This window comes from Cottoperca gobio, chromosome 21 (genome assembly GCF_900634415.1).
Source record: "Cottoperca gobio chromosome 21, fCotGob3.1, whole genome shotgun sequence".
NCBI classification, from domain to species: Eukaryota; Metazoa; Chordata; class Actinopteri; order Perciformes; family Bovichtidae; genus Cottoperca; species Cottoperca gobio.
The window spans coordinates 22,251,450-22,265,669 of NC_041375.1; the positions used below are offsets into that span (position 1 = coordinate 22,251,450).

At 41.0% G+C, this 14,220-nt stretch overlaps 1 protein-coding gene across 1 annotated transcript; it reads left to right on the top strand.

Annotated features, from left to right (window-relative positions):
- Positions 1-5,446: 5,446 nt before the first annotated feature.
- LOC115026622 (CD209 antigen-like protein B) lies at positions 5,447-12,851 on the top strand. Its single transcript, XM_029459500.1, has 10 exons — positions 5,447-5,535; positions 5,607-5,692; positions 5,869-6,012; positions 6,352-6,531; positions 6,856-7,002; positions 7,339-7,515; positions 10,503-10,592; positions 11,228-11,370; positions 11,886-11,992; positions 12,275-12,851. Exons 3-10 carry the CDS (start codon positions 5,910-5,912, stop codon positions 12,414-12,416), a joined length of 1,089 nt encoding a protein of 362 aa, XP_029315360.1. The 5' UTR covers positions 5,447-5,535; positions 5,607-5,692; positions 5,869-5,909; the 3' UTR covers positions 12,417-12,851.
- The last annotated feature ends 1,369 nt before the right edge of the window (positions 12,852-14,220 follow it).

Below are 14,220 nucleotides of genomic sequence, written 5' to 3' on the forward strand. Positions count from 1 at the left end.
CAGGGATTGGATAGCACTCGGAAATGACCCCCTTACCCCATACTCCCGCAGCACCTCCCACAGTATCACCCTGGGGACTCGGTCATACGCCTTCTCCAGATTTACAAAACACATGTAGACCGGATGGGTGTACTCTCAGGCCCCCTTCAGGATCCTTGCAAGAGTGAAGAGTTTGCACGTTGTTCCACGACCAGGACGGAATCTGCATTGTTCCTCTTCAATCAGAGCTTCGACTATCGGCCGAACCCTCCTTTCCAGCACCTTGTAGTAGACTTTACCAGGGAGGCTGAGAAGTGTGATACCCCTATATATACACCTGTAATTTTTTCCTTGTGAGTTTGTCGACTATATTACCTGGTGTGTTTGGTCTTGCTGCTCCTATGTTACCTGGTGTGGTTGTCTGACTATCTAGGTATCCTGGTGTTCCCTCGTGTTCCTTTGTGCCATCGTTTATATCCTGGTTTGTTCTTTCAGTTTTACTTTTTCAACTTTGTGAAATAAAGCTCTCTTTTCGATAACACTCTTGTACTGTGTACCGCATTTGGGTCCTCCCATTTACCATAACCGTAGCAATACGAACTGACCAAGAATGGACCCAGCAGTTCTTGAAGACGATGATTTTCATTTTCTTTATGTCTTACTAATATGTCTTTTTGAGAAGCCACCTGTAGGAGGGACCAACAGGCTATTCTTAAGAAGGCTCACAGGATGGCGGCTGATAAGCCGTGGCTAAAGAGTCTTTTGCCTGATGAAAACAGGGATTTTGTAAACATCGGCGATGATCAGTCTGCATTCGTGTCAGCTAGCCAGCCCGCTGATCCTCTTGCTCCAGCAGCTGACCCGTTCCTTGGAACTTGCCTTCCCCTGGGAGGTCCTCTAAGTCTCCAGGAGACTTCCAGGCTTCTGAGGAAGAGACCTTGCCATTCCCAGTCCCCGCTGCCGAACCGTGGCAGTTCCCGCTGTCGAGCCACGGCAGTCCCTAGTTCCAGCGGCAGACCACAGCACTTCCTGCTCCTGTTCCTGATCCTGCCTCCGAGCCGCGACAGACTCCAGCACTTCCTGATCCTCCCGCCAAGCAAACCCCAGCACTCCCGGCAAGACCCCTTCTCCAGGGTTCCCCTAGACTCCCGACGAGACCCCTTCTGCAGTGCTCCCCCAACTCCTGACGGGTACCCTGTTCCTGTTTTCCCTGTTAGGCTGCTTAGAAAATGTTGTCAACTTTAATTGACTGAATTTATTGAAAAATTGACCTTACACAAATACTGTGTAATATATGTTTTAACTCTCCTATAATGGGAACAGCGTTGCACTCAGTGGGAGCAGTGATGCTGCGCTTTGGACTGAAGGATGGTGCAGGTCAGGAGTAAGTTTGGTGTTTGAGATACGAAGGACATCACAGAGATGCTGTCGGTCATTTTGGTTCTCAATCTTCTTTTTTTAACAGAGAAAATGTTTGCTCACATATGAGCCGAACAGACTCATCATTCTTTGTGCGTGACGTCTCATCAGAGGAAACTTTTCCAAGCTCCGGTAGAAGGTGGGGAGGGAGAGAAGCTGATGTTGATTCTTCAGGGAATTATCGTATATAATTATTATTATATAAGTTCTAGTTGCAGACTCTCTTATACTTCTTCTGCATTAATCAGCTCGATTTCTTTCTCAATGATAGAAAAATCTTGGAAGTGCTGACTGAATTCTGACATGAGAGACGTGATCACATACACATATTTCCCCTTGTTATCAGAAAGATTGGCCAATGGAAAAGCACATTTGATTTCGGAAAGCATGGGGAAGTGAGCAACATTGAAGTTGTGTAGTTGTGTCTCAAAGAGACGGAGCTTCACACAGAATGCTTTCATGTGCGCAGTAGGCTCTAAGATCAACTAAAAATGCCAGGTCTGCCAAACATGGAGGGCCACTCAGCTCATGAAGAGGTCGGTCCTTCTCTTTCAAAAACCGATCAAGTTCTGATCTCAGGGAATAAAAGCGAAAGAAAGATGAAAATAAATGCCTGGAAAATATTGTGGGTGTATAAAATGTGCTTTGACAAGACTTACAACAGATTGCTTTTTAAAGATAAGAAAGTTGCTTTTCCGCTTTTCTATTTTTTTTTCTCAGAGGGGCACTGCTTTAGTTCCTTCCTGAAAACCACGAAAAAAGGGAAGAACAGAACTTCCTGTACATTTTTTTAGAAATAATTTGAACTTTGTATGTATATGATCAGCAGCAGAGAAAGAATTTCAGAGGAAAGAAATGACGAAATCGGTAATCGGCTTTATATAGTGTCACTTCTTTGTTAAGGTGGTAGTTGATATTGTTTGTGTGTGCGTAATCATGAACATAATTGAAATGTTTTAACATGTTCCTCGAGTGACTTAATATCTCTTCTTGTGTTTATCAGCATATTAAATAAATTCTTCAGAAAACCTCTCTTGTCTTTTACTTCCCTTTCACACAGCAGCTCTGCAGTGTTTGTCTACTGGATCTCCCTTTTCACTGCACTGCATGCTGTCAGAAATGTTATTAAACCTGTCAAAAAGAGATCTGTACAGGATCAGTCAATTGTCAATAATATAATACTTTATGGGTCGGTAAGTTTATGTCTATTCAGCATAATGGATTTAATTGGCGAAGATTGGTGAAGAATTGCACTGTAAAGATTTATTATTATTATTGACAGCGGTAGCGGGCCATAAATAATACATTATAGGCCCTTATGAAATGTGATCGCGGGCCGTGATTGGCCCCAGGACCGGACTTTGGACATTTCTGGACTAGCAGATTGAGCTAAGTGAGTCTAAATGACATTCACAAATCAGAGTGATGATTTTAGGAGCATTATTCTGTTCATGTTACATATTTACTGTCTCCTTTTCTGGCCTCTGAGGAGGAGATTCGGCCATTCAAACCGTGTCATTTCAGCTCCCAGTCCTCAGCTCCTGCTGCCGGACCGCTGCAGATCCCAGTTCGCCCCCGACTCCCATCGAGACCCCAGTGCTCCCCCTGCGCCTCGAGACTCCAGTGCTCCCCCTTGCCTCTCGAGACCCCAGTAATCCCCTCGCTTCTCGAGACTCCAATGATCCCCTCGCATCTCAAGACCCCAGTCCTGGTGCTCCCCTCGCATCTCGAGACCCCTGTCCCGGTGCTTCCTTCGCCTCTCCAGACCCCAGTGCTCCCTTTTCCTCTCAAGACCCCAGTGCTCCCCTCGCCTCTCGAGACCCCAGTCCCGGTGCTCCCCTCGCATCTTGAGACCCCAATACTACCTTCTCCTCTCGAGACCCCAGGCCTCCCCTCGCCTCTCAAAACCCAAGTCCCAGTGTTCCCCTCACATCTCAAGACCCCAGTGCTGCCTTCCCCTCTCAAGAGTTTGTCTCCAGCCCGGCCTCGCCCACTTCGCTGGCCTCCACAGCAGTGGCCTCCTGCCCAGTCTCCAGAGCGGCCTCCTCCTGCGATCTTTTCCTTGTTTTATATTTTGTAAGCTCTTATGAATAAAGCTCTCTTTTTGTTAAACACTCGTCTGGCGTTCTGCATTTGGGTCCTCCCCTTTACATCACCGTAACACATCCTATGATTAAAAAATGTCCCGGTGTTGCCAAATCCTTATGGGTGGACACATTCATACCATTGCACGGTATGTACCATCATATCGCCCACGCATAATATAAGTTAAAAAATGAAGAAAATATACACTTACAGGAGAAAATATAGAATAGAAACACAAGATTACCGGTGGTAATTTACATAGCATGTTTAGTCAACGCAATCACTAAATTTCCGTGTTTTTACTGAAGCAAAAGCACTAATATCACACTGAAAATACACCACTACAAGTAATAGTCCTGCATTCAGAAGCATGTAAGTATTATCAATAAAGATACTCACTGTGCAGTAAAATGTCCCCTGTCCGTGTTTTACTATATGTGATGTTTTGTATTAATATTACTGCAGCAGTAATGTGTTTGTTGCTTTTTACTGCTATACATGTTGATGGTTATGCTAATATTGCTTTAACTGCTGCTGCTCAGAAATACACAGAATCCTTCAGTTTATCAGAAACATTCTAAATGAAATCAACACATTTGGAGATATTTTATTTTCAATGGGCAGGAAGGGTACAGAAAATCATAATCTGAGAAGTAACGAAAGCTCAACTGTCCAATACATGTAGTGAAGTAGAAGTATAAAGTTGGAAATACTCAAGTAAAGTACAACTACCTGTGATGTGTAGTTAAGACTTGAGTAAATGTACGTTATTACATTCCACCACTTTATATTTTAATGGGGGCTCATTCTGGAACAGGCTGCACTCAACTTGTTTCAAACATACGAAAGAAAGATGAAGATAAATGCCTGGAAAATATTGTGCGTGTATTGACAAGACTTTCAACATATTGCTGTTTCAAGAAAAGAAAGTTGCTTTACCGCTTTTCTTTTTTTTTTTCAGAAGGGCACCGCTTTAGTTCCTTCCTAAAAACCACAAAAAAAGTGAAAAACAAAACTTCCTGAAATGATGTGAACTTTGTATGTATATGATCAGCAGCAGAGAAAGTACTTCAGGGTAAAGGAATGACTATAAGTTCGGCTTTATATGTGTGTGTGTGTGTGTGTGTGTGTGTGTGTGTGTGTGTGTGTGTGTGTGTGTGTGTGTGTGTGTGTGTGTGTGTGTGTGTGTGTGTGTGTGTGTGTATGTGTGTAATCGTGAACAGAATTGATATCTTAAAACATGTTCCTCAAATTACTTAATATCTCTTCTTGTGTTTATCAGCATATTAAATGAATTCTTCAGGAAACCTCTGTTGTCTTGTGTCTCGTACAGCAGCTCTGCAGTGTTTGTCTACTGGATCTCCCTTTTCACTGCACTGCATGCTATCAGAAATGTTATTAAACCTGTCAAAAAGAGATCTGTACAGGATCAATGAATTGTCAATAATACTATACTTTATGAGTCGGTAAGTTTACGTCTCTCTATTCAGCATAATGGATATAATTGGCTCGCTGCTTTCAGTCTTAAATGGTCTTTACTTGTCTTATCTCTCAGCAAGAGAGCAAATAAGCATTTCCTAAAAATTGAATTTTCTTTTCTTTGCTACATTTTTCCAACAAAGAACTTTCCAGAGGTATTTGACAGGTCTGATTTGAATTAGAAATACTTGCATTTCATGCTAAATGAAGATAGATAAATATAAAAGTAATACCTGATTTTGATTTATTTTAGGGTCTCTCCTTGGGCTCCTGGTAGTTTTCCACTCATTCATTCACTCCTGTTTAAGATTGAAGATTAATTTAAAGTCTGATATCCATTTTTATTCCAAATTGACAAGAACCGCAGACTCAGTATGTATCATGCATGTGACTACCATTATTCAGACTTAAACATGACTCAGAAATTCAGTGGTAGGATATTTTTATAACCTCTGAAACTCTTGAATTCCTCTTTTTTTGGAACCAAAACATCCAGAAGAGCGATGGAGGAACACTATGTCAATGTTGAAACTGACAAACCCCTTGACCCAAGATCTTCAACAAAACAAAAGGGTAAGATTTATATTATCGTCTGTCATTATTACTGTTGTGTGACTGTATTTACTGGTCTTCTCTGTGTTCAGGTTGCAGGTCAGAGAGGACATTTGTTCGAGCAGTTGTTCTCTGTCCAACTATTTTCCTGCTGGCTGGGATCATCCGCCATTTCACTGTGAGTCTGGTTTTCATAAATTGATGTAATTTTGAACTTGTGGTTTTCAGGAGCTCTATTCAGCTCAGAAAGTTGCATGTTTGAACATCTTTCTTTTGGTTTTGACTTAAGTCAGTATCAGTATGAATGCATGAGGTATGTTCTGTTTAGGAAACATGTCTCTTGATTTTTTTCAGACCTTGACTCAGTACATGGTTCGGCTGCAGAGCTCTCCACTATGAAAGCCAAGCTGACCTCCATGACTGAAGAGAGAGACCGACTGAATGTCAGCCTCACTATAATGACCAGAAAATTGGACAAGCTTCAGAGTTTGTCACAGAGTGAGTGCTTGCGTATGGTATTTAGATTTATTGCTGTAATATTTTTACCCTTGTGATAAAATCGTATTAGTAACTACTTTATGATTTGGTGACAGATTTTGTACTAAACTTACAGTTCTTTACCATGAAAAGTGCCTTTGACTACATTTTAAAGCGCTATACAAATACAATGTATTAAAATATATTTTTTATTATAATTATTAATGGCAAATTGTCAAATTGCTGACAAAACTGCTAACAATTCTCTCTTGCCTTCACTTGGTTTTGACTTAAGTCAGTATCAGTATGAATGCATGAGGTATGTTCTTTTTAGAAAACATTTCTCTTGATTTTTTTCAGACCTTGACTCAGTACGGGATTTGGCTGCAGAGCTCTCCACTATGAAAGCCAAGCTGACTGAGCGTCTCCAGGACAGCAATACCAAGCTGACCTCCATGACTGAAGAGAGAGACCGACTGAATGTCAGCCTCACTGAAACAACCAGAGAGTTGGACAGGCTTCAGATTTCGTCCAAACAGAGTGAGTGCTTGCGTATGGTATTTAGATTTATTGCTGTAATATTTGTAGCCTTGTGAAAAGATCGTATTACTATTTACTTTATGATTTGGTGACAGATTTTTGACTGAACTTACAGTTCTTTACCATGAAAAGTGCCTTTTTGACTCTTTTAAAGCGCTATACAAATACGATATATAATATTTTATTATTGTTAAATTGTCAAACTGCTGACAAAACTGCGAACTATTTTATCTTGCCTTCACTTGGTTTTGACTGAAGTCAGTATCAGTATGAATGCATGAGGTATTTTGTCTTTACGAGACATGTCTCTTTATTTTTCTTCAGACCTTGACTCAGCACATGGTTCAGCTGCAGAGCTCTCCACTATGAAAGCCAAGCTGACCTCCATGACTGAAGAGAGAGACCGACTGACTGCTAGCCTCACTGTAATGACCAGAAAGTTGGACAGGCTTCAGATTTCATCCAAACAGAGTGAGTGCTTGCGTATGGTATTTAGATTTATTTCTGTAATATTTTTACCCTTGTGATAAGATCGTATTAGTATCTACTTTATGATTTGTTGACAGATTTTGTACTGAACTTACAGTTCTTTACCATGAAAAGTGCCTTTGACATTTTTAAAGCGCTATACAAATACAATATATCATTTTTTATTATTGTTATAACTATTAATGCCAAATTGTCAAACTGCTGACACAACAGCTAACTATTCTGTCTTGACTTCACTTGGTTTTGTTTTAAGTCCGTATCAGTATGAATGCATGAGATATGTTCTGTTTAGAAAATATGTCTCTTGATTTTTTTCAGACCTTGACTCAGTACGTGGTTCGGCTGCAGAGCTCTCCACTATGAACGGCAAGTTGACTGAGCGTCTCCAGGATAGCAATACCAAGCTGACCTCCATGACTGAAGAGAGAGACCGACTGACTGCTAGCCTCACCGAAATGACCAGAGAGTTGGACAGGCTTCAGTGTTTGTTACAGAGTGAGTGCTAGTGTATGGTATTTAGTTATATTTCATCCTTACTGACCACCAGAGGCGGTGTTTAACACTGAATATCGTCCGTGTCGCGCATGTGCAGGTCGAGTATTTATATAAACAAAGTCTTGTGTGACCGTTCCGGTGTCATTGTCTAGAGTCTAGACTCTAGAGTCTAGACTCTAGACTCTAGACCAGGGGTGTCCAAACTACGGCCCGCGGGCCAACTGCGGCCCGTGGCCCATTTGTAATTGGCCCACAGCAAATTCTAAAAGTATAATGGAATATGGACAAGATAGAAACTTGTGCTTGAATGTTTTGTACTTCTTAGTTCTAACACAGAAACACAGTTTTGACTTGTCAGCTAACTTAAAACATCACGTGTCAGATAAAGCTTGTGCTTTAGATGTTTACTAGATTGCATGTGATGAGGGAACAGATGCGAGGAGTTGACGATAACTTTTGCGTTACGGAAGAGCTGCTTGGTCTTAGCAGTCTAAAGGGCACAACATAATTCAAGCACAAGGACTTCACAGAGAATTTCAAGCTTTCCTGTCTGATGTCAATGCTGAATACGGGGACGCACTCTACAGTTCTGATGTGCGCTGGCTGAGTCGCGGCTGAGGACTGACCTCTTCATGAGCTGAGAGACCCTCCATGTTTGGCAGACCTGCCATTATTAGTTGATCTTACTGGTCATCTCAACACTGAACAAGAGCCTACTGCGCACATGAAAGTATTCTGTGTGAATCTCCGTCTCTTTGAGACACAACTACGCAACTTCAATGTTGCGCACTTCCCCACGCTGTCCGAAATCAAATGTGCTTTTCAAAAGGCCAACTTTTCTGATAACAAAGGGAAATATGTGTCTGTGATCACGTCTCTCATCTCATGTCACGTCTCATGACAGAATTCAGTCAGCACTTCCAAGATGTTTCTATCGTTGAGAAAGAAATCTGTCTCGACTCACTTCCTGATCAATGCAGAAGAAGTGTAAGAGAGTCTGCAACTAGAACTTATATATAATAATTATATACGATAATTCCCTGAAGAATCAACATCAGCTTCTCTCCCTCCCCACCTTCTACCGGAGCTTGAAAAGAATGATGAGTCTGTTCTGTGCTCCCACTGAGTGCAGCGCTGTTCCCATTATAGGAGAGTTAAAACATATATTACACAGTATTCATGTTAATAAGATACATTTTCAATAAATTCAGTCAATTAAAGTTGATAACATTTTCTAACTAACGTTAGTTGGTGTGTTGACAAGCCCAATAACTTATTTGCTTGAGATATCCCCCCCCCCCTTTTATACAGGGCTGTGAAGGAGGATCACCATCCTGACTAAGAAGCAATCTGAGGCTCCTGTTTTGAGAATGAGCTGCAAACCCTTACAAAAATAAATTAAACCTCATTTAATAGAAAGCTGCGATGGAGGTTGCCCCCACCCCCTTTAAGCATATTCAATTATTAAGCATAATTGACCTGCATTTGATTGATTATTTTTAGGCAATATACCTCACCTCGAGTGAGTGGCCCATCCCTTCGTATATTTCTCTGTATGTGGCCCTTAGTAAAAAAGGTTTGGACACCCCTGCTGTAGACCATAGGTCTTCAACAGGGGGTCACACTGGGGGTCCGCGGAGGTACTGCAGGGGGGGTCTCAAAATTGTTTGTAGATAAAGCAATTAAAAAATAAATAATAATAATAATAAATTGAATTTATATAGCGCTTTTCGAGACCTCAAAGCCGCCAGGCACCGCAACCTGTTTTTCACAGTTTTCTACAAGTTAGCAGAATGCTCTCGCTCACCCAAACCCACAACTGCCCCAGTGAAGAGAGTGCCCACGCTCCCCCCATACTGCTTCCTGGCCTGTTTTTCTACAAGTCAGCAGAGTGCTCTCGCTGAAGACTGCCCGCAGCAACTGGTGAGTTGTCTCTGCTGCTGTCGCTATGTTTAATTCTCCTGGCTGTAACATCTGTATGGCTCCTCTTTAACCGGAGGACGGCCATGACCTCTGCCCCTCTGGTCTTTGCCTTGAGCATCTAAGGAAGGGCCTCTCGGAGGACCTGTGCATGAATTGCACTGACCAGATGACTTCAGCCCAACCTACCCATTCTAGGCGTCGTACCGCAGAGACTGCGCTTGCTCCGCCCAAGAATAAGGCTATGTCTGACAAACTGTCTTCTAGAATGGACCTGCTCGCTGCTGAGCTGGCCCAGATGAAGTCACTCCTGCTGGCTCTCCATTCTGGTGCTGGTACGGAGAATGCTGCCGCACCCAATCCACCTATGGTCGATTTGGTTCCAGAGGAGGATATTATCTCGATGGCAGCTTCAGCCACTCAATTTAATGAATACGACGAGGAGGAGCCTTCCTGTGCCTCCGGGCCTGGCTCCTGTTACTCAGCTCGTTGCTTCTCAGAGGGTACAGAAGACAGCTCCATGGGGGCCGTCTTTTGCATGGCACTGGCTTGCCTGCAGCTGGATATATGTAAGAATCTACACTGCCCGTCCAAAAAAAAAGTCATCACCTGGATTTAACTAAGCAAATCAGTAAGAGCCTTCCATTGGATAATTTCTGCAGTGATTAATATGTCTCTGCTGGCAACAAGTTATTTAACCCTAGCTGATGCGGTGAGTAGCTTCTCATTTCTTAAACAACCATGTCAAAAGACATATGCTGTGGTCGTGCAAAGGATGGGAATCCGTTTCAGAAGGGTCAAATTATTGGCCTGCATCAAGCAAAGAAAAGAACTAAGGAGATTTCTGTAACTACTAAAATCGGGTTAAGAACTGTCCAACGCATTATTAAAACCTGGAAGGATAGTGGTGAACCTTCATCTTCGAGGAAGAAATGTGGTCGGAAAAAACTCTTGGTGGTGATCGGAGATCACTTAAACGTTTGGTAAAATCAAATCGTAAGAAATGAATGCCAAATTGTTAAACTGCTGACAAACCGCTAACTATTCTCTCTGTCTTCACTTCACAGAAGAGTCACAGAATGGTGTGGTCACAGATCCGCCTGCTGTTCTGGTTTGGGAGTGGCCCGGCTCTATATCAGACAGCATGACAGAATCAGGTAAAGAGCGATACAATACAAGCATGCTGGTAACCTGGTTCTGGGTCTCTTGCAGCAGGCTGGGTCTCGGTCTCGTCAGTACTCAGAACTAATTGTTTCCTGGAAAGGCTGAGTCTGTTAGCAAATAAACTTTGTTTTTCCCATCCCTCCTCTCCTTCCTTCGTTTTTACCTGCATGAGATAGCAAAAAGAAACACATGTCAGTAGTAGGCCTATTGTATGGAAATATTTTCAATACAGAAAGAATGATGTTCACTAAAAACAGTCACTTTGTCATCATCTGGTGAAAATTACTTTATTTTTTCTATATTATATATCGCATGAAAACAAAATATCGCAATGTCAGATTTTTTTACAGTATCGGGCAGCCCTAATGACTAGACGATAAGAAAATCTTCAAAATGTTTTAACTTTTGTCTCGTTCTGGTAAAAATATGTAGGCCTATGTAATAATTATGATCATAAGCAGTCAATCAGTTTATTAGATTTTAAAAAGCAAGACATTTGACATAAACTATCCGCAAAGGTTACACCAACTAAATGAGCACAGGGGCATTCACTGAACAACTTGAAGAACTGACTTCACAAACACATGAGTTTATTTGATCTGTTCTGTATATTGTTTGTATCTTACAGAGAAAACGTGTCCTGCAGGATGGAGGAAGTTCAGTTCTGCCTGTTATCTCTTCTCTAATGAGGCCCGCTCCTGGGATAGAGCTAGAGAGGACTGCAGACAAAGAGGAGCAGATCTGGTGGTCATAAACAGTGATGAAGAACAGGTGTGTGTGTGTGTGCGTGTGTGTGTGTGTGTGTGTGTGTGTGTGTGTGTGTGTGTGTGTGTGTGTGTGTGTGTGTATGTGTGTGTGTGTGTGTGTGTGTGTGTGTGTGTGTGTGTGTGTGTGTGTGTTTTATTATGTTACTGTGTTTGCTAATTAATATTGAAATACCTTCCTCTAAATCCTTTATGTACTTTTTTATACCCAGTTTTTTCTAAAAAATATTTATTTTATGAGTTATATTTTTAGATAGATAGTTGGACAGCTTGATTGCAATAAGTACATTTGATTAAGTGCAAGCTGAGCATCTGTTATTTACATAATTAAAACAATGATTTTGGTGTTTAAGTTTTACCACTAAAAGACATTGTGTACTTTGTATGTATTCAATCCATATGTACATATCTAAACATAAACGCTGCAATGATTACTGTCTCAATACAAACATTTTCATTTATGTTGAGATAAATATTTAAACTATACACATATTGTGGTTAAACTAAAACGTTTCTTTACAGACATTTCTCTTTGGGTTATTAATCAACCAAGATACTTGGATTGGTTTGAATGACAGAGACGAGGAGGGGACCTGGAAATGGGTAGATGGAACTCCACTGACTCAGACGTAAGGCTTTCCTTTGGTTGAATAACAACATTAACATATAAAACAACAGAACTGATATGTGCTGAAGACTATACTGTATATATTTAAACACCTTCTCCAAATGGCAGCTGTAAATACCTAGTGCAACCTTGCACCTATAGATGATAATAAAATGAATAAACTCAAGCTGTATCTTCCAATGCCAAACATTTAACTTTTCTAAAGTTTCAGCTTTCTGAACACACTGGGGACTAGTGTCAGAGATTTACTGTATCATGATTCTCTTGTTCATAAACCTTTTAGGAACTGGGGGCAGTCGCAGCCTGATAATGGTGGTGGATATATGGGCGAAGAGGACTGTGCAGAAATCAGAAAATATTTCTCTGACTGGAACGACCTATCATGTGAGGTTTCTAATCCCTGGATTTGTGAGAAAAAAGCTTAACATTATTGTATGTTTTGAGATCACAAATGCAATCATACTTTTGCAATTTAAGCTTTGACTGTGCAAGTTCTTTGGTAACATGTGTTCTTGTATGTATGTGGTGGTGTTGGTTTAGAGTTCAATACCAGGGCTGCCACCATTGTGGCCCTGAGCAAGACCCTTAACCCTGAGTTGCTCCAGGGGGAGCCCCGTAGTTAGTTCACTGTAAGTCGCTCTGAATAAGAACGTCTGTGTGTCTGTGTAAACATATACAATTTGTATTTTAACTACATGAAAACAGTTGACAGGTGAAGAGTGCGAGCATGTAAAGGTGTCTGTTACCTGTTTGTATCAAAGAATGTTCTTATAAACTGCAATGTAATGTTCTTTTCAGTCTTGTGTGCGTCTTCCCCGGGAGAACATGGAGGCTTTTATTTACACGCAATAAATAATCCTTTAAAATACGAGACAAAGACAGATATTGTGTTTGAGTATTTAAAAGAACCTGAAGTATTTTTATATGTAGCCTAATAAAGACCTCTTGTGGCCATGCAGATTTAGTTATCTGTCAGAATGAAAGGCATTGTAGTGCCACAAACAGGGAGATCAGGGTGGATTAAAAGAAAGTCACTTAGACATTAGAGACTGCTGTTGTCTTCATAGATAGAGAAATAGATAGATATGTAGGTTGGTATTTGCTCTTTAATTGTAATATTGTGTGTCTGATAATAATGTGGAAGAGGATCGTCCTAAAAAACACTTTTAGCACCTCTGAAACATGTGACTTCCTCAGAAGGTAAGGCGTTTAGTAACCAACAACCAGACTTTACTCAGTTGCATGTAGTGCAGTCGCTGCAGAACTGACCCCTTTAGGAAACAGTTGGCCACCTTATGAACAATGGAGGAAATATATGTCAATGTTGAGTATGACAAGTCTGTTGTCCCAAAACCTTCAACAACTCAGACAGGTAAGAATGTTCAGTGTGACACAGGGGTGTCCAAACCTTTTTCAAAGAGGGCCAGATTTGATAATGTGAAGAGGCCGGGGGCCAAAATTCCCTTCTGACATTTTTTTAACTATAAAAGTTACATACAAATACTCTGTTACGTAACAATTTTCATTATTACAATTATCTTTATTTTTCAAATGGCAATGTAACCAAATATAAGCCACTCAGGCAGGCGTGAACAACTCTAAAAACACAATTCTGCCTTTCATTCACATCTGGAGAGTCAGATAACATTGAACAAACTATATGGAATACCTTAAACTTCCATGAAGTTGATAAATACCTCTACCTCATGTTCATTTTAATCAGGAGTTATAAGTAATGCAAAGTTTTCTGTGATCATTAAAGTTTAAAACTTGTGAATTTTGCTCTTGTCTTTTACAAGATCATTCAGAAAGTACATAACATATAATAAATAGCCACATCGTATTCAAGAGTTTCATAAAATAAGTGCTATAAGTCCAAGTGCATATATTAACTGTTGTTACGTTCCCTACTAGTCTAGGGCTGGTGGGGAAGTAACAACAAGAAATGAAATAACCCGGGCAAAGAAAGGGAGAACGAGGCAGCCGATTTGTAAAAAGAAAGAGCATTTAATTACTATACAGGTAAAACAAGTATCTCCACACATGCACAATTCTGCTCCACAGCTCCTTAGCCACTTCACCACCGTAGAGGACCGTCTCTGAATATCTGACGATATGTCCTCAATTCTCCGTGCCACAGTGTTACGAGAGAAGGCAAACATTAATACATTCTTGCTTCTTCTCGGGGCAAATGTGTAACGGTACGATCAAGACAGAAGGGAGGTGGGA

Bases quoted from the DNA above. Each gene is read 5' to 3' on its own strand.
- LOC115026622 (XM_029459500.1), top strand. From the start codon at position 5,910: ATGAAAGCCAAGCTGACCTCCATGACTGAAGAGAGAGACCGACTGAAT. The intron at 6,532-6,855 runs GTGAGTGCTTGC...ATTTTTCTTCAG, and splicing joins TCAGATTTCGTCCAAACAGA to ACCTTGACTCAGCACATGGT. The intron at 7,003-7,338 runs GTGAGTGCTTGC...GATTTTTTTCAG, and splicing joins TCAGATTTCATCCAAACAGA to ACCTTGACTCAGTACGTGGT.